Here is a 24,511-nt window from a genome sequence, read left to right as displayed (position 1 = left end):
AGTGATGATTTCTTCTTCGTTTCCATTTTCTATTTTCTTTCTGGAACTCTTTAGACCTCCGGACTGGTCCTGTAATTTCTTAATACTTTCTTTCCTGTTTTCTAATTCTTTGACTTGGGTGTGTGTACTATTTTACAGGAAATTTCTTCAGTTTTATCTTCCAGTTCTTTTATTACCTTTTTCATGTTTACTATATTTTTAATTTCTAAGACATCTTGTTGGAGTGCCCCCTTCCATCCTTTTTAAAAATAGCGTCTTGGTCTTCATAGATGTAATATCCTTCCTTATTCTGAGGCATTTAATGAAAGTTTTTATCTCTGTATAACCCACTTCCTCTAATTGACTTTTTTTGTTTTGTTCAGACTTTGTCTTTTGTATAGACGCTTTCCTTTGGTGTTCGGTGGTCTTTGTAGTGTGGTGCTCATATTTAACAGCAGACACAAAAAGTGATTATACTCTGTCTAGGTATGGGTAGGCTTGGTAATAGTAGGCACTCAAGGTGACCTGGGTAGGTTGTTTCCTTGGGGAAACATGATACCTGATGTTGAAATGTAGGTGTTTTCTCTTGGGCTACTCATTTGCCAGAGAAGAATCTGCACATTCTTGCCTGGAAAAGGTAAGCCTGGATTCCAGTATTCTGGGAACTGAGTGGAGGAAGAGAGCTGAGAGTCTTGCCAACTCATTCCATAGATGGACTTTCAAATAATTCTCCGGTTTTCAGCATATTATCCCTTTGCTCGGTGTGCTTGGTTTCCCTGAATTCAGAGATAATCTTGTTTCTCTAATGAGTAAACCTCCAGCCTTTTGGACTTTTGGTAGTAGTCTTCTTTCCAGCTTGACCTTTATCCTGATTTCCAGAAGTACCACATCTACCAACTCCAAGCCTTTATGTGGAGTGGTGTTCTTGTAGATGTTTCTTAGCTTTCCCCCCATTGATGGTAGAATTGGTAGTGATGATGTTAAGGGTTGTATTTTTTAAATTGGGGAAACAAGGAGGCCTCCCTGAGAAATGATAGTTGAGGAAGGACCCAGAAGAGAAATCAACTCTACTTTCTAATTTCATTCATTCCAGTTCCCCTCTATTTTTCAGTCAGTTTCTGTTTCTTATTTCTTAATTTTTCTTGTGCCTTTATAATATCTTCCTAGTCCTACAAGTTTTCCTTTTACCCTTTTTTAAACGAATTACACTAGCAATACATGAATACATTCTTGTTGTAAAACTTCAAATACTAGAAAGTTGAAGTCCTGCTTTACTAGAATCCTGTTCCTTATCTGTCCCTGTTTAGTGTCTATCTTCCCAGATTTATCTGTACACATTTCACATCTGTCTAGACCCAGTTTTCTCTGTGTTCTAGTTGCATATACTGCCATGTAGTTGTTACACTACACACATTGTTTTGCGGCTTTATTTGCTATTCGCTATTGGACATATATACATGTTAACATATATCAGTCTTTAAACTAGTGCTTAGTATTTCATTGGCTTCTCCTAATTTATTTACTCATTCATTCATTGATGGATATTAGATTTCCAGTTTTTCACTTTTACAAACAGTGCTGCAGTGAAAATTCCTGTATATGCCTTTTTGTATACAGCTGTGAGTATTTCTCTAGGGTAGGTGATGACAAGAGAGTTACTGTGGTCAAACACAGGTATATTTTGGGTTTTAATAAATATGGCTGTATTGCCCTTTTGGAGTCAGTACTAATTAGCACTGTCATCAACAGTGTCATCAATAGCATTGCCTCACACTCTCATTTTTTGATTTTTAATTGAATGGGGCAAAAAAATTGAAATTCAGTTTAACTTGCTTTTCTTTGACTGTTCCTGATTCTTCGATTTTTTCTGAAGTTGGACATCTTCCTAGATGTTTGTCTCTTTGTATTTCTTCTTTGACTTGTTTGTTCATACCATATGCTTATTTTTCTGTTTCGATATTGGATCTCTAAATAAATTGGTAGGAGTTGTTTTTGTATTCTGGTTATTTTTCTGTCATCTGCCATATAGTTTGGAAATGTTTCCACCCAGTCTTGCTTATCTTTAACTTATGTGTGATGTATTTTGTTGCACGGAAGTTAAACTTTTTGATTTAGTAAAATTATTAATTCATTTTCGACTTTTGGGTTTATTCTCTTTTAAAATAGAAAATCTTATAGAACTGTACATGTAGATCTGTTATCTGTAGCTTTTAGCTAATTGTGATTAAGAGAAATATGCAACCAGTGGGGACTTAAATAAGTAGCCACCATTGGTGTCTTCCTCAGATAACCAGAAGTCTGGAGGTTTGGAGCTATTTGGAGTGGTTCTCTTGCTTTTTCTGTTGTGGTTATAAGGTGACTGCCATATTTTTAGGCAACACAGCTGCATTCAAAGCAGGAAAGGGGGAAAAGGGATGTGGCTTTTATTAGGAAAGCAAAAGCATTTGCAGAAGCCTTGCAGTTGACTTCTGCTTGTATTTCATGGGCAGTCAATCCTAACTGTTAGAGAATCTGGGCAAGCTTTTCCTCTCTTTTTGGTAAAGATGAGCAAGGGAGAAAAGGATAGGAAAAAGTGTGTGGTTTTCCCATCAGTGATGTCTCCCACAACCTAGACACTTAATTTATATAGACACTGAGAAGATATTATTAATTGAAATTAAATTCTAGTTTTAGTTCCTAAATATTTTATATATTATGATTATTTTAGGATTCCAGTTCAGTTGTAGAATGGACCCAGGCCCCAAAAGAAAGAGCTCATCGAGGATCGGAACATCTGAACAGTTATGAAGCAGAGTGGGACATGGTTAATACAGTTTCATTTAAAAAGAAACCACATACCAATGGAGGTATGAGTTAAATCTTTGAAATCTGAAACTTATTTACTACACTATAATATAAACAAAAGTGCAAAGAAAATTCTTTAACGTTCCTTTGTCAGAAGAAGAATGATTTGATGCTTTAGTATGTGTAATTCTCATATTTTACTTATATTCTCTCTTCATCTCTCTTTGTTGTTTTTTGGTTGTGACTTTATGAAAAAAGGCTTTAAAAAGACTTCTGTTTTGTAGTTATTAATGGTAGAAAATGGAAGTTTTCTATTGCTTTGACTGTCTCTCATGCACATTTTTGTTAAACTAGTAGAATAAAAAATAAATCGTGTTATTTCATCCTCAAGCACCAGGGGGAGATAGAGTATACCACTAAACCATACTGCTCTAATTTCAGTTTTTACCTGGATCCTCAGCTCATTGCAGTCTCTCTTTTATATATGTTTAGTGACTATTCTCCTTTATATATTTTATGTATATATTTAAATCTGTGTTTCTTATGTGGTGATTATCTACATGTAGATAATAAAAAAGAGCCAAGCTAACGGCCTGACAGGACATGTATACTACCCCAAATATGATTTAACTACCCAGTCTATGATGTGGCCAGCCTAGTTGTGATCTCTTAAAAATATTAAACACTTGTATAAGTTAAAATGATTTTTTCCCAATTGATTCTTTTGTGTTTTACAATTAAAAGGATATTTTATCTTGTAATGATTTTGGTCTGAATGTAGGGTTTATCCACGTTTACCAGACTCAAAAAGGCTGGTCAGAATTTACTGGAATATGTATTGCTATGTTTATTTAGCATTGTTACTGAGTAAAATTGATTTTTATGTATGGCCTGGGGAATCATTCTCATATACAGTAGTCATGCTTTGTACCTTATCATTCTTGGAAACATTCGTAACTGTTAAGAAGTAAATAGTAATTCACAAGCTTTTGATAATAATCAGCTCGTGCATGTGTGTGTGTTTGTCTCTCTCTCTCTCTTTTTTTTTGGCATTCCCTTTGTACTGAAAGGGAAGTTTCTTACCAGAACAATGCAAAGTGTAAAAGATAGAACCATAGGATTTAGTATATTTGGTGTGTGAGCAATTTTTAAGTTCTCTAGATCTGAAGGATTTGTTTATGTGAATTGCTGTTTTTTGTTTCTTGTTGCCCAATATTGTTAAATCTTTGAAAATGAAGAAGAAAGACTATAGGAATGAGCAAAAGTGAATCAATGAGTGATTTTTTAGAATTTCATAAAAGAAAGAAGCATTACATATGTAAGAGAAAAGCATTATCTGACAATAAAGATCTTTTTAGATTAGTGGTTTTCACCTTTAGCTGCACATTGAAATCACCTGGGGATACTAGGCTTTTTTAAACAATACCAATGCCTGCGTTTCATCCAGCAAAGTAAATCGGACTCTGGAGGTGGACCTGGGCATTTGGAGTTTTCAAAAGTCCTATTGGTGATTTTAATGAGCAGAGTTGAGAACCTCTGTGTAACTTAGCAAAAAATGACAGATGTAAATACTGCCTACGTGGCTTGGCTGTGCATTGTGACTTGTAACGTAAAGAGCCTTTATTAGCAATTATTAGAAGTTAAGGAGACATTTTCTTTTTTTTTCCATTCAGTATTTTAAAAATGTTATGATTGTGCACAGCAGTAAGAATACATTGAACAGTATAGCCCAGTAGGCGTACACATGCACATGTCTAACAGAACAAGGAGTTATGAAGTGCAGTGCGCTCTGTTCCATTCCATCCCATCTCATCCCGGACTGTCTATCTCAGCTGTTTATTTTTCATTGAAACTCCTTCCTAAAGGAGACATTTTCTAAGCTCAATGTTTCAGAATTCAAAATTATGCCATTACGAAACATCTTTTGTACTGTTAGCGCTTTTTTCAAATAAAATTTTTATTTATTTAGTTTGTTTATTGTAACGTTGATATTTTTTACTCTTTACTTTTGTTTGTGATTCACAAAGGAAGCTTGGGATAGACCTTTAAAAAAATTGACTATCAAAGACTAACTTAAGTTTGTGTTTCTAAAGAGTTTCTATTGCTAAGTCTTTGTTTTTATATACCAGAGCAAATGTTTTGGAAACATGTCTTCCCAGAACAACAGACTGCCATCATATTCTGGAGACCTATCCAAAGAAAGCGTCAAGTCCTTGATGTTAATAAGACAGGAAGACTTATTGAACTGTTTTGTTTTGCGCTTCTGCTGTTGGGTTCAGTTTTCCCATGTCAGTGTGTTGAAGATATTTTTTACATGTATTTGGTAACCTAGTAAGTTCATCAGAACTAATTGCCTGTCTTTAAGGAAAAAGAAGGAAATTTTGAATTGATTCTTGGATTCTGTTTTCCTTTGTAACCATTTCTACTTCTGGTTAGCTATTGGGGGTAGACTACATTGCAGATTACTTTTATGTTGACTTGGTACTAGGTTATTCATTTATTCCATACTTCTTTGAGTACCTGTTGTGTGCTGGTCACTCCTCTAGGCACTGGGGATATAGTTTTGAACAAAACAAAGTTCCTTTTCTCATGAAGCTTTATAGTCTTGTAAAGGGACTTCTAGAATTAACTTGTAATATTTCTCTCATTGTTTATCAGAGCTTTAAGTGAGGAAATGTGTGAGGTATTTTCTATTGTATTTAGTGTGTAATGTGTGTCTCTTCCATTAACAAGGGAAAAAGCCTATGAAAATTTTTACTTTTGAATTTGTACAAACTCCTGATAATTCATGTAGCCTGCATGTGTTATTTAATATTCTCCGTATGATTTTCTCACATTAGTTTGGATTAAATGCTTTTTGTTTAAGAATTTAATAAAAAATTGTCTATATCTAGTTTTTTATTGCTGTTTTGCTGTGAAAATGTTTTTGGTCTTTGCAGATAATCTAGGAGTATGTATCCTTTCTAGATAGTCCAAGTACATTTATACATAAATAATTCATGAAGACATTTGAATTCTAGAATTGTTCTCACGTTGATATTAGCTTGTAGTGGTGTTATGAGCTCTATAATATAAATGCCATGAAACATAATCTATAGTAGTCAAGTTACCACATGGCCCTTAATCTAGTACCAGCCTTAGATATGAGTTCACCATCTGAACTGGTGTAGAAGCTAGGCAGGTCACTGTATAGATAAGTTACTTTAGGCTTTCTGGACTTCCTTTGAAATGATACTTGTTAAAGTGTCCGTGAAATAATGATGGTGTCCGTACTCCTTGCAAGTAGAGGTGTCTGTAAGTTGTAGATTTCTGTGTCACTTTAGGAGATCTTGTTGGAAGTAATGGGGCTAGAGTGTTCCTGACTATGTAGGAATGTGATATACATGCAGGTCAACACCAACTGATCTACCCTTTGATCAAGTTTTATAAGCAGATATCTTCGATGTAGTTTATCTTTGCAGAATTGATAGTAAGGGATGGAATTAATGAAGATCTTGAATAACAGGATAGTATGACACTTTTGAGGAAATAAGCTTAGAGAAAGGGTTTTTAAAATTTCAGAGACGTGATGTACTTATGTCTGTGTTAAAATAAAATGGCATTTTAACATTAGAAATTAATTATAATTATTAGTGAGAAGAAAGAACATTTTTCCTTTGTTCTTTAAATTTTCACTTAAATAGACAATCCTTAAGTTGCTTCTTATCAATTATGATGTTGTTCACAAACCTAGGGTTTTAAGCTTCTATAAACAGCCCACAAACTCAGAAAATGCTTTATTTTACATAACTATGGTTTGTTTTGAACAGAGGTCTTAATTTAGAAGGTTGGTTTAGCAGGAAGAGTGAATGTATTCATTCTCTTTGAAGCATTCCCAATTTAGTTATCTTTTCATTCTCAGTTTCTCCCTATTTGGGTTTTTGCGAATACAATGTCCGTATATTCATTCCAATGTTGTTGTTTTTTTTTTTTTAAAGATTTTATTTTTTCCTTTTTCTCCCCAAAGCCCCCCGGTACATAGTTGTATATTCTTCGTTGTGGGTCCTTCTAGTTGTGGCATGTGGGACGCCGCCTCAGCGTGGTTTGATGAGTGCCATGTCCACGCCCAGGATTTGAACCAACGAAACACTGGGCCGCCTGCAGCGGAGCACGCGAACTTAACCACTCGGCCACGGGGCCAGCCCCCCAATGTTATTTTTTATACCAGTATAATACCTTCACTCAGTGTAGTCTAGTAAAATTAATTGCAAAAGGAAGTGAGGAAATAAAGGGTTTCTTTTTGTTTTTTTTGAACTCTTTTAAATAGCATCGTGCCATTTGTATTTGGAAAAGATTAACATTTATTATTTGCCTTATACCTAGTACTATACTAGTTAGTTGAAAAGTGTTCTCTCTTTTAGTTGAAAAGTGTTCTCTCTTTTAATTCTTAGAATAACATTGAGAGGTAAGTATAATTATCTCTGTTTTACAGATGAAGAAACTGAGGCTCAGGGAAATTCAATGGTTTGCCCCAGACCATTCAGTTAGTAAGATGATGGTGTTGCAATTTGAATCTAGCCTGCCTGCTTCCAAAGCTGTTGTGATTTGTGGGCAAAGCTTGTATTTTAAATAAGGAAAACATTTTTCAGTTTGTATGCAGTGGATAATATTTTAAAAACGATTCTTTTAAGAAAACACGTGTTGCCATTTCTAATATAGGTGGAAGCCATAGTAATATGAATGCTATAGTCATTCCTTAGGTTCAACAAATTTGTTAGGCAGTCATGAAGACCACTGTCAGTGCTTTTTAAAAAGGTGAACAAAAATATTTTGCCCTACTTTCTTGTTTTTAAGATGCTCCAAGTCATAGAAATGGGAAAAGCAAATGGTCATTCCTCTTCAGTTTGACAGACCTGAAATCAGTCAAGCAAAACAAAGAGGGTATGGGCTGGTCATATTTGGTGTTTTGTCTAAAGGATGACGTCGTTCTCCCTGCTCTGCACTTTCATCAAGGAGATAGCAAACTACTGATTGACTCTCTTGAAAAATATGTGGTGTTATGTGAGTAAGTATCAAATTAGTTTCTACTTCTTGAAATTGGATTGTTGTATTGGTCCCAAGGCACACTGTTTTCACTTGTCATAGGGTATCAGTGATTATATGCATATCGGGGCACAAGCAGCTATTTTTTTCTGGTACATATTTTTTCCCCGGTACATAGTTGTGTGCTTTGGATGAATAACTGAATAAAATTTTCATTTTAGTAATTTTGATCTGCAACTTATCACCTTATTACTGTTTTAAAGAATGGTCCAATCTTTTTTATCCACATTTAAATGAATGATGATGCATCAGTAACTTATAGATTATATATTTACTGAATTTACCTTTTATTATGTAGTTTCTGTTAAATACAGAATTTTCTTTGTAATGTTGCAAATTTACGTCAGGCAAGTCTAAACCCTTCATAAAATTATTTTAATTGTGGAAGAGAGAGCTTTCTCGTTTTCCAGAAATCTTATGTCTGATGTCTATTTACCTGTATGATGGGAAACACATACTCTTTCTTTCACTCTCAACAGATAGATTTTGGGTGTATATTATGTTCTGAGCACTATGCTTGATGTTTAGTAGTGAACAAAACAGGCATGTTCCTATGTATCTGAGAGTTTATGGTCTTGTGAAGGATGCTGACCAGTAAATGGCAATAAAACTCAAGAACTAAGATGAAGAAAGTACAAGGTGCTTTGGGAGCTCCCAGGAAGAGAAGAAGATTATCTCCTTCAGACTGGGGTGGGGAACTGTCAGGGAAGACTTTCTGGAGAAAGTAAAATCTAAGTTGAGACCTGACAAATAAGTGAACATTAGCATGAAAGGGAAGGATAAATTTAGAGGGAGAGATGTTTTAGATAGAGGGAAGAATACAGAACATGGTATAATCACATCACAGAGTAGTTCACTATCACAGGTCTGCATAGTGGAGGAAGAGAGGGTGCCAGATTTAAAGATGAGATCGAAGAGCTGAGTAAAGGCCAGAGTGTGAAGGATCTTGTAAATTGTGTTAGCAGGTTGTTTGAGTCATCTAGAAAAGATTGGCGTGGCGTGAACTAGGAGAGTGACAGGACAAGTGGAAGTATTGGGAGAAATATTTAGGGTTACAGTTTGTGACTGATTGGCTGTGTGGAGGTGAGAAGAAGGGAGAAGTTGAGATTTTTAGCTTGGGGGAACTATCGGGATGATTGTTAACTTCATTAATAACGTCCTCACTTTATGATAGGGTAACATCACACCTAAATTTAATTATATAAAGCTACGAGTGATCCAGAAGTTGAAGGATTTTGACTGACTTGTTTTCTGCCGTGAAATTCTCCCACCTACCATGTTGACCACCTCTGGCTGGCACTAGGCATGCTGATCAGTACCAGGAACCATAAGAAAGTCAGGCTGGTTGGTGGTACGTGGGTCTTGGATCTTGAAGTGAGAAGCTGTGAATAGGCTACCACCCAGGGGGTTAAATAGATTTCAGGAGGCGCAGCGTCATGATTGGGGTAGAAGGTTTGGCTGTTGAATAGCAGATACGAAAGACATGGAGGTTTTAGCACCATAGCAAGCTCAAGTATCAAGCAGTGTTGCGATGTAGCTGTCACAGAAGAGCTCCTGTGGTCTGAGATTGTTGATTAAATCACAGACTCTAGGATGAAGTGGTCTTCCCTCTCTGTTCTTTACTGGTAAGATAGTACTTTGGAGAACTAGGCCAGTTTTTGGGTTTTTTTCTGGAGGTCACTGCAGGACGCCGGCTGCTGAGACCGTGCAGAGCTTTTTTTTTTTAAAGATTTTATTTTTCCTTTTTCTCCCCAAAGCCCCCCAGTACATAGTTGTGTATTTTTAGTTGTGGATCCTTACACTTGTGGCATGTGGGATACCGCCTCAACGTGGCCTGATGAGCGGTGCCATGTCCGCGCCCAGGATCTGAACCCTGGGCTGCTGAAGTGGAGCCTGTGAACTTAACCACTCGGCCACGGGGCCGGCCCCTAGGCTTAGTTTTAAGCACTGCATTTTAAATGTGTTAGACTATACTACATGGAAAAGATGACTGGTGTCATCTTTTGATGCAAGGGATCAAAATGGTATCATGAAAAACATTAGAAGGATGTGGGGATTTAACTTGAAGAAGAAGAATTTTGGTGCAACATTACGTAAAATCCAAACTTCTCACTATGGTCAGTGAGAGCCTGCCCTGTCTTAGCTCTGTTTCTCTCTTAAACCTCATCTCATGCCATTCTCTTCTGTATTCTAGGCACATGATTGTCTTTCAGTTCCTGAAATGCCCTAAACTCTTTCTTGTCTTAGGGTCCCATATGTCTGCTATTTCTTTGCTTCTCCCTTTCTGATCCCTGAGGTCTCAGTTTTGATGTCACTTCCTCAGAGGGGCTTTTCTGGATGCTCTCCTCTCCTGATTAATGTAGATTTCCACCTCCATTCTTTTTCGCTGTCTCTTTCCCTTGTTTGCTTCCTTCATGGCCCTTAACAGAATAAGATACTATTGTCTATTTTCTTCATTCATGTACTACTCTAGAATATAAGCCCAAAAAGGCAGGGGTTACATCTATCTTATTTACCTTTTCTCCTAAGTTCCTAGCCACAGTGCCTGGTACATAATATTTGAGCAGTAAATCTTAGTTAAAGGAATAAATGGCATGGTATTTATTAATTCTACAAGTAATTTTTGAAAGGATTGTAATAACGAATAAATTGTAGATGCGTTTTGCATGATTCCAAAGAGAAATTAGAAAGGAAATAGATTTTAGCTCAAGAGGTAGAGAGTTGTCTATCCTGAATGGGTCCAAGAATAGACTCAGCAGTCACTTGGGTGCTCATAAGGGAATGTGTACTTTGAATGTGTGTTGGTGATGTTTTAATGAGGGTTGTAAATGAAACTTTGTTTCCTGTTCTATATTTGTAAACAAGTGAAAAGTAAATATAAAAATCATATGGTGATAAAAGTATCATTGTTGGTGAAGCTTAGATACGCAGCATCATAATTCATTCCAAATTAATTTTGAATTCACCCAGTTATCATCACTTTTGGACAATCACAGGTCTAGTGAGGACAGACCAGTATAATGTGAATGAGAGCAGACTAGAAACCATCTTCTCTGTTGGCAGGCAGATCCAAGAGAAAGAGAGAGCCTAGAAGGGGTTATGCCTAGCATGCACCTTGCTCTTTCCTGATCTCAGCAATCAAATATGTCCTTGTGAAAAAGGAGAGTTTCTTTAGTAGAAGTATGTATTTCCATTTGGAAACATGAAGCCATGGGAATGGTGTTCCTCCATGTGTTTTTTTTTTCTCATTCGACAAGTTTTTTTTTTTTTTTTTTGAGCACCTGCTGTGTCCTAGACACAGTGCTAAGTGCTGGAAAGAGAAAGGAGTTTGTACTGTTTTGGGAGAGACAAACGTTGCTTATATAAATAAATTTTCAGCTATGATAAGTGCTCTGAGTAAGAGAGAGATAGCACTATGAGAGCATATAAAAGGATAAAATGCAAGTTTTTTGTATGTCAGTAGTAATCAAAGCTCTGAGAGAGGATGAGAGATTAACTAAGCGGAGGATAAAATGTGACAGGATATGAGCATAAGTGATTTTTTTCTTAAAGGTATGCTTTTTTTATGCTGAGGAAGATTGGCCCTGAGCTGATATCTGTTGCCAGTCTTCCTCTGTTTTTTTCTTTTCCCTCCCCAGAGCCCCAGAACCTAGTTGTATATCTTAGTTGCAAGTCATTCTAGTTCCTCCATGTGGAATACTGCCACAGCATGGTTTGGTGAGCGGTATGTAGGTCCATGCCCAGGATCTGAACCAGCAAACCCTAGGCCACCAAACTGGAGCCTGCAAAGTTTACTGCTAGGCCGTGGGGCTGGCCCCAGCATAAAATGATTAATTGCAACCTTTAATGACCTGGTCAAGAGAAAAACCTAGCTGAGGAGACTTACCTCCCTACACTTTGTTCTCTTCTCTCTTCCCATTGGGCTTTTATTAAGTTTCTGGTCAACCAGGGATGTGGCTGTTCTTGGGGGCAGAGATAGCTGTCTAAAAATGAGTCCTTCAAAAGCTACACCCCTAATGGGGTATATTCTTTGCCCCCTGAATGTAGTCTGAAATTTGTAAGAATAGTACCTCAAATATTTTATCTCTAAGGCCCCATCTGTACCCTAGGCTGAAAATAAGCACGCCTCATTCTCTTTCTCATTATAAATTATGCCCAATTACATTGTGTCATATAGCTCACTAGAGATTATATGTTGAGTCCAAGTGGTAGAATGTAGATACTCCAAATAAACAGTCACCAGTGTAAAAAATGTCCCAAATTTCTATAAGGTATCTCCCGTTATCAGATTCTTAGGGAGATATTAAAGGCCCTTGTTCTTTGTGTTCATTAGTAATAATCCAAATACATGAAATTCCCGATTAAGCTAAAGCCCAAAGAAATGAAAATTCCCGAAGATCTCCAGTTTTTACTCCATCATGTGTGAGCCATATAAATATAAATTATAAAACTTGGAATAAATTATATATATAGTTTTATTGTAAATATTCTGTACCTTTTTATTTTTTCTTAGCCTTTTTTGATTGATATTCTTAGCAATGATATTTTTATTTATTTTTTAAGCTTTCCATATTGGTCGTTCTCAGTAGCAATATAAAGTAGTTATTGCTACATCTCAGTGCATAAACATTCTTCAAATGTTATAATTTCTGAAGTTATTCTGAGGTCTTTGGGAGAGCTCACTCTAAAGCCTGGAAAGTACTTGTGAATTTTCAGTAGATATGCTGCTATAGTTGTGATACTGGACTATGGTTTTCTTGAAGCCCTTTAGTAGGCTCTAATAGAATTGCTGATGTTAGCATTGTTAAAAGTTCTATCTTACTGCTGCAGGGAGTTTGAAAGTCTTGAATAATGTTGTCATGAGAGATCAAATTGTCAGAATCCATAACATTCCCAGAATACCTAAATACAGTATTTATAAATCCATGATATTTAATCTTCCTGGATTAAATCAATGTGTTAGCCTGGCAGGTGGAACTGTTAACAATATTCTGGAATGCTGGCCCTCCTTTTGGTGAACTCTACAGCTGCTTAGCAGTGTACTACTTGTCCTTTGACTGATGTACTTTTAAAATGTTTTGTGGATTTCTGTAGGGGCCACTCAGTTGTATGTTTTTGTATCTCTCCTCTTCTTACAGCTTCCCCCAGCCCCTCATCACAGAGCATTGGGAATAAAAAGTGAAATTCTTCCTTTTTAAAAAAGGATCAGTGGTTGCTTATTGCTTGGGCACTCATTGCTTCTTCCCCCTCCAGTTCCGTGACTGCCGTGCAGATCTGGGGCTGCACGTCTGTCCTGCTTCTACATGCATAGCCAGTGTTTTGACTTTCATGACCATTTGTTATTTGGATTTTAAAGAAATAATTTGACTTATTTTATTATTAGAAACAAAATAATAACTGCAGTGCCAGCAGCACTGTGCTAGGAAAAAATATGTTCCTATATTTTCTTTTTCTGGTGCTACATTTAAGAGTTGACCTATCATTAAAAGAACGCCTTATGAGAACCTATGGTTCTTCATATTAAGCATGACCCTGAAAGTGTTCAGAAAAATAGTGTTTAATGAAAATTGAACATTTTAAAAGTTATTATATTTTTCCTAGTTCAGATGACTCACCCTCAGCTCCTTGTAAAAAGCCAAGGAGCTTATTAGGCTATTGTTTCTGAAGATCAAGCGCTCTTTCTGACTATGTAAGAGTAAGATCCTGTTTTGGATTTCATATCCTCCTTGGCATTGCTGTTGCATCCTGTATGTTAGAATTAAGAAGAGATAACCATTATTAAAGTTCTTATCTCAAACATTTATAATAAACTAGATGTAGATAGCAGCAAAATAACACATTTAATTTTTATTTTAAACACAGAAAAGTAGATTTTAAAGACTGACTTACTAAGTTATAAAACTTACCGAGTAGAAAAAAGACTGAATAATTCATCTGATTACTTGAAATTAGATAGATGTCAATTGGGAAAGCATTTTATTTATTTTCTGGTTGTTAAGAAAAGGAGAGAAAAACTTATTTCCGGAGCTTAATAGGGGAAGAACTGAAAACATGCTGTTACCTGACCTGTCCTTAGAATCTTGGTAATACGTTCACGTGTGTTTATAATTACGGTTATCAGAATTAATGATCTTTAACAAATAAATCTATAGTATCTTGTATTTTTAACATGTTATGTTGCAATACTACCAAGCTGTGGAATGAAGTTGGAAACCATTTCAAACTGGACATTTTTCTATAGTGAAAACATTATACATAAAATACTGATGAATTCTAAAGTGGGTTTGACCTTACTTTTTATGATAATAAAGGCAGATATATTTATAACATTTTTGTGTTATAATTCTTAAAACAACAATTTGGGTTCATTAAAGCTTAGTCTTCTTGGCTTTACCTAGAATAAAAATATACTTCAACCCCTTTTTATTTGTTAGTTTAGTATTTCATGTTCATGTAGTTTTGGAACTTGTTTAAGATACTAAGTACGTGCTAATTTTGTATTAATGAGAAACAGTTCTAGAAATGGACTTTCAAGGTTTTTGTTGTTATTAAGGAAAAGTAACCATGCGTTAGTAATTATTCAGGAAGTGATTGGTGCAGTGTGCTAGTATTTTCTACAGGTCTCTTTTTTTTAAATTACAGATCTCCACAGGATAAAAGAACACTTCTTGTGAATTGTCAGAGTAAGAGTCTTTCACAGTCTTTTGAAAATCTTCTTGATGAGCCAGCATATGGTTTAATACAAGTATGTTTCATAAAATCTATCTTGTATTAATCTGTTAATCTGACTCCATTATTGTATATACCTCCTACCTCTAACTTTCTCAGAGATTATACAGAATGAGGCAAGTGTCTCTGTGTGTGTAAACTTTATGGGACGATTCTCTGTAATTTTATAGAAATAGCGTGTTTCGTTAGTATTGGTAAGACTCAGAAGCTGCCCTCGTTCTTAGTTACTCTTATGGCAGTTTTTCCCTTTATCATAATACTGAAATTGGACATCAGTAAATTTTTATCATCATAGCTTTCATTGATTAGGTGAAAGGTCAGTGGGCAAGCCACTTTGGATTCATTAATGATAAACTTAGTCAAAAATCTGGATTGAATTTTTATTTTCCATTGAAGTTGATTCATTTGAGGTTGTGATAACCTAATTCCCCTTAAAGTATTTGAGTGTATTCTTCTTGCATTTGGCTAAAAATGTGCACTTAACAAAGGTAGGAATAAATTTAATTTATTTTACACTCAGATTTCTATGTAAACTAATGAAATGGTTATCTATTCTTTCATTCAACTAATGTTTGAGTCCTTACTCTGTCCCAGGTGCTTTCTTCTTCGTTCTGAAGATTAGCAAAATAAGGAGGGAACTTTTTAGGAAGGAGGACAAGAGAGCTAAACACTGATTAAATTAAAAAGTGAAGGAACAGTTTTTCTTATTGTGAAAATAATTGTTTTAAAGATAGACCTTTAAGAAGTAACTATTTGCTAAATTTGAATAAGCACACAGTTTGAGATTTAGAAGTAACCCTAGCAGTAGAAAAACCTTTTGCTGTTTCCCAGGATGGCACTGTACAGAACAAATTACTCTTTTCGGCATGATTTACTAGTCATATAATTAGATTAAAATGTCAGCTGGTATTTAAATATTGTGAGCTTTTAAACTTAGCTGTTAAATATTTTGTGTTAGACTAGTGTGGTACTGCACACTTCAAGAAATATTTTTTTTTTGTGAAGGTAGGACTGCTAGACAGAAGAAAGCTGTTGTGGGCCATTCACCCGTGGCAAGTAAGCACTGCATATATTTCTGATGTATGCAGATTGAATGACGCCTGCAAATCATTTGTTTATTTGCAATTCAATCAGTAGTAGTAACTTGCCAGTTAATATACTGTTTTAGCCAAACGAAAAGATTGGCTTAGAAAATTAAAATTTTTTCCCCAGAAAAAAATAAAATTTTACGATAATCTTAGAACGCTTAGTTCTGATTTCCCCCACTTTAAAAAACTTTGCCCAATATAGTTATTTTTATTCCTTATTTGAATTAATAATGCTAATTTTTTTCTTCCTACTACATAGAAAATTAAAAAGGATCCTTACACAGCAACTATGGTAGGATTTTCCAAAGTCACAAACTACATTTTTGATAGTTTGAGAGGCAGCGATCCCTCTACACATCAACGACCACCTTCAGAAATGGCAGATTTTCTTAGTGATGCTATTCCAGGGTTAAAGATAAATCAACAAGAAGAACCAGGATTTGAAGTCATCACAAGAGTGAGTGGAGATTTATGTTGATATAGCTTTTCTGTTTTAACAGGAGAAGCATATTTTAAACATGTACCAAATGCTATAGAAACTCAATTTTGATTATAGCTACCTGTTACTCATAATCCTTTCCATTTTTTTTTTTCTTTATTTTTTTTTTGGCTAAATAATATATCTAACAACTAAGGCTTGTCCTGCCACCAAATTCTTGGTTTGTTCTTCATCGATTATTACTTATACTTTGTGTTATTAGTGTTGGATCTCTTTTCTTTGATTACCTTTTGGTAATAACGAACAGACTGTTTCACTGAGTGCGTAGCGTTGAGTGGATAGCAAGCCCTGCGTCTCGCCGCAGCTCTGCCTTGGTGTACTTGCTTGCTCAGTGGGCACCGGGACTCTGCCCTAGGGCCTTACTCTCGTGTGAATCTTTTCTCTGTGTAACATGCTTTTGGCTCTGAATTGTGGCAAATCTTTATATATGCTCAACAAGATTTTAAATTTACTGCAATTCTGGGCTGCACATAGAATATTGTAAATATCTCAATTGTGGTACTTAATTAAAGGGCTTATCTTGCAAATAGCATTTTTAAATTACCAACATCTGTTAATTGAATAAAAAACTGTAGAAAATGCCAAGTGGAGCTAATGGACCATGAATCAATTCTGAGAGCTACAAATTTTAGTTTGGAAGAAAAGCTAATTTTAGAATACGGTTAATGGAATAATACTCTCTTTTTTAATAATATAGCATAGTATTTAGTTTGAAAGGTCTCTTACAGAATTTACATGTTGAATGTTCTATACTTATGTAATTGAAACCCAAAATAGCAAATATTTTCCTACCTCTGAATTTATCACCCAGTTATTTGTGTGTTTAATAGGAGGGAAAATGTATGGGATGCTAACTATTATAGTTCATAGAGTAAATGTTGGAAAATAAAAGAATATATTAGAAATGTTAGAACTCATGTATGAGGAATAGTATTTTAGTTTTAGTTTCTATATACCTTGATTTCATTTCACTGATTCAAGGTATACTCCTTATCGCTTATCTTCTTATTTTAGATTGATTTGGGAGAACGACCAGTTGTTCAGAGGAGAGAGCCAGTGTCCCTGGAAGAATGGACTAAGAACATTGATTCTGAAGGAAGAATCTTAAATGTAGACAATGTGAAGCAGATGATATTTAGAGGGGTAAATATGTTAATATGGACTGTATTTTAAACTGCTGCTATTCACATTTCTTTCCCTTGTCTTTTTTTTTGTGGGGGTAGGGGAATGAACTCCTTTTTGATGAATGATGCCTTAAAATCCCTGTAGGACAGAGTCAGGTGCTTGTACTGTCCCTGAGGGTTGAATGGAGGGCTGCCATTAAGCCTGGGGAAAGATGCTCTTCCTTCTTGAAGTTCTATGGGTGTGTGCGGGAAGCATGTTTGCACCCCAGTGGTCATTGTCTTAGCCAGGAAGGGTCCTCTGTCTGCTGTACAGTCTACTGTATACTCTGCATTGTTTAAGTTTTCTACAGCGGCTTACATCTGCAGAATCTACAAGTCAAAAACAAGGTAGTATTCACGGAATTGAGCTATTTTCATGTATAAAACTCTTTAATATTAGTCTTCCTGTTAATTTATATGCAAGTTTTGTGAACGTAAAGTATTGCCTTCTTTTTTACAATGTGTTTAACCTGCATGTTTTCTTCAGGGGCTTAGTCATGCGTTGAGAAAGCAAGCATGGAAGTTTCTTCTGGGTTATTTTCCTTGGGACAGTACCAAGGAGGAAAGAACTCAATTACAAAAACAAAAAACGTAAGTAATGGTTTTTTATGTGTTCATCAAAGAAATTCACATAACTGACCCATACAAATTAGTATAGAGTTCCTAGATGACAGTTTGGAATAGACTAGGGTATGGAAAAATAACTTTATTTTCATCTTTTCAATTTAAAAATTATGAGCACTGTAGTTACTTCAGACCAGAAACACTTATTAGGAGGACTTCATTACAATTATGTTGGTGGATATGTTAAAAAAAATTCCAGTCCCCTTGTACAAACGTTTTACATACCTGAAAAATAACTAATTAGATTTGGATTTTTAAATATATCTCATTCATCTTGATTCATTTTTACAATTTGTTATGAAATTATAAAAATGGCTCATAAGAAGTGCATTTACTATTTAGGTTAATCACCTTTAAATTATTTTCCTTGTGCTTTTGGAACATAAATTAGTCTTTCATTCTTTTTTGGAAGAGTGTTTCTATTTTTAAATAATTTCTCAGACTTGAGAAGAAACACAGACCAACTTTCCAGGTACACGTCTTATTCCCAGTTCGTCAGTCTAGCCTTTGATTTAAAGCTCACTCTAATCATTATGTGGATATTCAAACTCTTGGACAGTCTTTTCTCTTTTCAGCACATTTTGCTCTTCCTTCTAAGACATTTTCACGTTGACAAGTTTCTGCAATAAACTCATTGGAAAATGGAACTGTTATGTCACATTTAAAAAAATCCTTGTAGGTTTTTATTTGTAATTATTCAGAACGTTAGTGGTTAAAATATTGAATGCCTGGAATAATTTTAGGTATGATATTAAGGATTGAGGTAAATATTTTCTTAAAATCATACCTAAATTATTCTAGTAGTTTAAGCACAGTTTATGACATTTATAAGGTTACTTTATTTTTCCTTTGTTTTCACTCATTATCATAACTTTAAACATTTCACTGTCATTTATAAACTTGCATCTCACTAGCATCATAATTGCTTTGATACATTGTTACAGAAAAATTAAATTTTTAAAAAATAAAGTACAAATAGCTTTTTTTGATGTAAAATTGCTTTCTATAGTGATGAATACTTCAGAATGAAACTACAGTGGAAATCTGTCAGCGAGGAACAAGAGAAGAGAAATTCAAGGTTAAGAGATTATAGAAGTCTTATCGGTAATTTTTTCTTAATTTTGGAAATGCGTAAGAGGGGTTTACGTTGAAGTCTTGATAAGATTTAAGAAGTGGAGATATATGCTACAGAATTAGGGCTCAAAAGAGAAATCAGAATTGGAGAGTATGTTCAATTGTTTAATGTCTTAGTTGGTCCTCTTCCAACAGGAATATGAATTCAGTCAATATATTTGTGAGTACTGATATATTTTATTTTCAGTTCCAAAATGTGAATTTTAAAAAAGAGTGTTTAACTTTATTTATTCTTTAATTAAATTTGTTAAAAAAAAATTTGTCTTCCTTATTCCAAAAAAAGTTTGTGTTTATCATAGAAAAATTAGGAACCATCGATGAGCAAAAAGAAAATAAAGATTAGTTTTTTTTCTGTCATGCAGAGATAACTAGGGTTAATATCCCTCCAGACCTTCTCTAAATGATGCATACTTTCATTTTTTTTAATTAAATAGTTCCATATAGATAGTAAATTTTTGTCAGTATTTGAGAATTGAGTAACTATTCACCTGGGAATAATTATTCTCTAAAAAAGAGATGCTTGATAGAATTTTGCATTAAAGGAATTAGACTTAAACTTCCAAATAGTGACTACTGGGTTTTCTGGCTCTTCTGATAAAGGCCAGATTGGCGAAGGAATGCACAATTCCTCCTGTCCATGTCTACCTGACAAGTTTCAGTTTATATTCCCCATTTTACAGATAGGAAAATTGAAGCATTGAGAGCATAAATGACTTGTCCAAGGTCACATGGTTAATAAGGGCTTGGTTAATAAGGCCCAGTTTTAATGTTCTTAAGTATCTTGTGACTTAGCCTTGGTATAATTTTTTTTTTTTTAAGATTGGCACCTGTGCTAACATCTCTTGCCAGTCTTTTTTTAGCTACTCAAGTTAGATAGAGAGTTGGATTTAATGAAGGTTCTTTTTTTTTAACTTAAGTACAGTAGCATCCCCCTTGTCTCCAAGAGATAAGTTCCAGGACCCCCAAGGGGTGCCTGAAACTACAGATAGTACCGAACCCTATATATGTAATATTTTTTCCTATATGTATATACATATTTGAGCTGCAATAGCAAAGCTAGCATGAATTTCTTTTGCCTTCACAATTTCATGGATAGAAGATTTGTTCTTACCATAGATCTTAGCAAGCTCAGCATGTGATTTTTTTTCCTATTAAGTCGAGAAACTTTCATCTTTTCACTTAAAGGAAGCACATTATGGCTTCTCTTTGGCATAGCTGAATTGCCAGCGTTACTACTCTTGCATTTTGGGGCCATTATTAAGTAAAATAAGGGTGACTTGAACACAGGCACTGCAGTACCTCGACAGTCGATCTGATCACCCAGATGGCTGCTAATGGGCGAGTAGTTTATACAGTGTGGATCCGCTGGACAAAGGGAGGATTCATGTTCTGGCAGGATGGAGTGCGACTGTGTGAGATTAAAACTTACGAATTGTTTATTTCTGGAATTTTCCTTTTAATGTATTCAGACTGAGGTTGACAACAAGTAACTGAAACCAAGGAAAGTTAAACCATGAATAAGGGGAGACTACGTACTCATTTTCTTTCTAGAAATAGTTTCTCGAAATACTTCCCTTATAAAATATCATTTTTTACATTTTGATCTCTTTTCATATTCTGCCTGGCATGTCATCACTAGATATCTATACAAGAGGAAAGAAATACAGGTGCTAGTTCGTGAGGGTATAAATAATTCGTACCATGTTTAAAATGCCTGTTGAGGCAGATTTTCTATATTGGCAGTATGACTGTAAATTGTGCTTGAGTTAATAAAATAACTTATGTACCTCTTTATTATGATAGGAAAAACATTTTGACATTTTTAAATGAAAGTTTACATTTATAGCATTTGATATTGCTTTTCCTTATTTGTTTGAAAAATTGATCCACACTTCTATAGATATATGCTTGCTTTTTGTTAAAATCAAATGTAGTGTATTTTAACAAAAACCTAGAATATTGTTCTCATACTTTTTAAAAATGCCCTTAGAGAATCTAAACTCATATCATCTTCTATTGTTAGATTCTACTCTGCTGTAAAATATCTCCCCAGCTCTTCATAAGTATTGAGAATGTTTTCAAATTATTCAGTTTAATGGGGTCATTGGGAGAGAAATCAGTTATAACTTTTAAACAGAATTGATTATAGAGTGAATCATTTTGAGTTTTTAAAATTATTCATAATTTACTGAGAGATTCAAGTTTGGGGTGTGCCTTTTTAGTTGTAAAATCTTTCACAACAAGATACATTTAATAGGTATCAGTGTTTGTGAACTGGATTGTAAGTACAGCTTGGGATACACTCATGGTGATGTTTTCATTGTCATGAAATCATTTCCAGCAAAATGTGGATTTTCATTTTTTCAGAATTAAAATAAGTTGCTTATACTCATATGTTACCATGAGAATAAGGAAATAATTTGTCCTGACGTTGATTATGGAACATGACAAAGAAGTTGATAATACTTCTCATAATGAATGAAGCAAATATGAATGAAACAAATCTCTTTGATTATGCTTGATTACATAGTAGTTTTTTTCATTATTGGTTTCAGATAATACTGCCTATCACATAGATTCATGACTGGCATTTTTCTTGCTAACTAATGTGAATTATTACTTAGTGTTGATTTTAATTAATTGAAAGTGTTTCCTACTATTCAGTGAAAAGATTTCTATGTTTAGATAGAAATGGAAAAATATTTAAAAATATTCCCATGAGGAGGTGGACTGATTTTTGAAAAATATTCCAAAATGTTATTTATTGCATATCTGAAATGGAATTTGATGAATTTTTTAATTAAAAGCTTGACAGGAGAGTAAAAGTAATAGCAGGAAAAATAATTCTGTACTTGTAAGATGCGAACATTATAAAAATCTGTTTTTTGAAAGATTTTCAAATATGTGATGGTTTTCCTCCTCAGAAAAAGATGTTAACAGAACAGATCGAACCAACAAGTTTTATGAAGGCCAAGATAATCCAGGGTTGATTCTGCTTCATGACATTTTGATGACCTACTGTATGTATGATTTTGATTTAGGTAAGTTCTCCTCTCATATCTTAATTTAAAGAAGGTTTATGTATATTTATTTTAGAATTTAAATTTATTAACCTGTCAGATGTACGTACTATCTCTGTGGCCTAGTTTTGATGGGGTGGTTCCACAGGGGACTGGAAACTTAGAAGGCTGTGGCTCCCAAGTGCTGCACTAGGGAGCGCTGTGTTGCCACAGCAAACTCATGGGGGCAACGTGGGGTGTTTTAAATGTTTGAGGGAAATCCAGTGACTTCTGTAAGACACTGTTCTGTTAGCCGAAGTAGTTCAGGATTTTAACACTAGATTGCTCCTTCCTTCTGTTGAAGTTATATCTTTGCAAAGCAGAGTTTTTTACCTAGATATGATAAGGAAGTACTGTGTGAAAATAGATGAGAAATGGGAAACGAGGATGGTGACATCCAGTTGGATTCCAAAGTTTCAGAAGTAGTATTGTGCCCAACAGGTGCTGAGTTCATAGGTCATAAACACTTATTAAATTGTTTGGATCTAACTACTTCATAAGTGGAAATGTTAGTTATTTCTCTGAGCCCAGGGATGCCTTGGAGAAAATTGAGTCATTAAGGATGCTGTAACGTGAGAAAGTTTGGGAACCTCTGTTTGATATGCTTTCTCCCTTGTGAAGAAAAATACTTATTTGATATCTCACACAAGCAGTGCAGATAATTCTCTAGGGCATGTGAGACTTTACTGTCTTTTCTTGGCAAGTCTGTTTCCTACCAAGAATGGGTTGGAAAGACTGGGGCTGGAGGTGGGATGGAGGATTGCATGGGAAAGGGATGCTAAGGGGTAGAAAACCTAAGAAACCGATATTTTAAGGGGCAGGAGAACTTGAGCTGTTTCTTTTGTTGACTTGAAAAGCCTCTGAATGAGTTTGTTCAGGAATAACCAGAACAACAGCAATTTGGGATGTGCGTCCTATGGTAAACCACTGGCAAATCCAACAGACAAAGAAGGGGAGCTGCCTTTATAAAGAGAAGGGGGGAGGAGGGAGGGGCTGATCTGAATGAAAGTCCATTGGGGGAAAGTAATAGTTCAGGGTAGCAGCAGGTTCTCATTGGCTGAGCTGTAGTTTCTCATTGGCTGGGGCCTTTCCAGATAGGGAGAGAAATCCTCCTTTAGTAATAAAGTAGTTGTACTTCCTGTCCAAGATGCAGGCATCTGTCTCTTCCTTTTTGGTGTAATTGATCGTGTCTGATGGGCCATGAGAGCTCCCCCTGGAGGCCTTCCTCACTCCAATTTAATTAACATTTCTTTTACTAATTTCCACACTAAAGAACCAGAAGTTGCCTAAGCATCAACCTTTAAATAAGTATAAATAATGAAAAACTTCTGAGTTACCTACAATGTGAGTGATTCCTCAGTAGAAGACAGTGGAAATACATGTTTCCCAGATTGCTTTAATAGAGCTTGAAGTATCTTTTGGAGAACATAATTGGATATTTGGCATATTAAACCCAAATGAACCTTGAATTATGAGTATGTTTTCTTCTGTTTGTTATCTATGTGAATTCTTCTTGGCTTCTTATTCGTAAGTTAGGGGAAGGTGTAAACTCTGTTGTGCATCTTTAGGCATCAGCCTCTTTGGTGACATTAAGTTAAAAAATCAGAGGGGCCGGCCCCGTGGCCGAGTGGTTAAGTTCGTGTGCTCCGCTTCAGCAGCCCAGGGTTTCGCCGGTTTGGATCCTGGGCACGGACATGGCATCGCTCATCAGGCCATGTTGAGGCAGCATCCCACATGCCACAGCTAGAAGGACCCACAACTAAAATATACAGCTATGTACTGGGGGGATTTGGGGAGAAAAAGCAGAAAAAAAAAAGAAGATTGGCAACAGTTGTTAGCTCAGATGCCCATCTTCTAAAAAAAAAAAAAAATCACAGATTTCTGTATAAAATGTAAAATGTAGCCAGTTCTATCACACCTATAGAGAGCCTCAGATTGGATCATTGAAAACATATTGGTAGAGTGCTTTTCAGGTTACAGAGTGCTATCATACTCAGTTTTGATTTTGGTTTTGATTCTAATAGCAGCCTTTTGAGGAAACGGAGAAATAATCCCCACTTTATGAGTGAGGTTATGTTGGTTCAGAGAGTGACTCAGGGTTACACAAGTAAAGAATGTTGGACTAGGAGTAGAGACCCAGGTCTTTATTTCAGGCTGGCCTTCTTACCTCTACATATTCAGCACCCTGACCCGTTGCCATGTTAGCTTCTGTTACCAATATAGAGAATAGGACCATTATCCTGGGGAATGAGGCATTGCCCAAACTCTCAGACGGTAAGTTTGAGGTAGGCATTCGTGCATGTTCTCACAAGGAGTTTTTGAATGCTTAGTTTTTTTGGGCATAGTCTCAGACCAGTTAACTGGATAAAT

General features: G+C 35.3%; 1 protein-coding gene across 2 annotated transcripts in view; it reads left to right on the top strand.

Moving 5' to 3' along the window:
• The window catches only part of TBC1D15 (TBC1 domain family member 15), a 56,744-nt gene that overhangs the window by 19,078 nt on the left and 13,155 nt on the right, over positions 1-24,511 (top strand). The window contains exons 4-12 of one of the 2 annotated variants that reach the window (XM_014833269.2): positions 2,687-2,825; positions 7,597-7,807; positions 14,488-14,590; positions 15,580-15,630; positions 15,922-16,119; positions 17,176-17,304; positions 17,812-17,915; positions 18,958-19,052; positions 22,007-22,123. In XM_014833269.2, the coding sequence (XP_014688755.2) occupies positions 2,687-2,825; positions 7,597-7,807; positions 14,488-14,590; positions 15,580-15,630; positions 15,922-16,119; positions 17,176-17,304; positions 17,812-17,915; positions 18,958-19,052; positions 22,007-22,123 (1,147 nt within the window). The remainder of the gene's footprint in view (positions 1-2,686; positions 2,826-7,596; positions 7,808-14,487; positions 14,591-15,579; positions 15,631-15,921; positions 16,120-17,175; positions 17,305-17,811; positions 17,916-18,957; positions 19,053-22,006; positions 22,124-24,511) is intronic. The other variant, XM_014833270.3, reaches the window with a different exon arrangement.

This window comes from Equus asinus, chromosome 4 (assembly GCF_041296235.1).
Source record: "Equus asinus isolate D_3611 breed Donkey chromosome 4, EquAss-T2T_v2, whole genome shotgun sequence".
Classification (NCBI taxonomy): Eukaryota; Metazoa; Chordata; class Mammalia; order Perissodactyla; family Equidae; genus Equus; species Equus asinus.
Note: the sequence above shows the minus strand (reverse complement) of the source record. Positions and strands in the feature narration are given on the sequence as shown.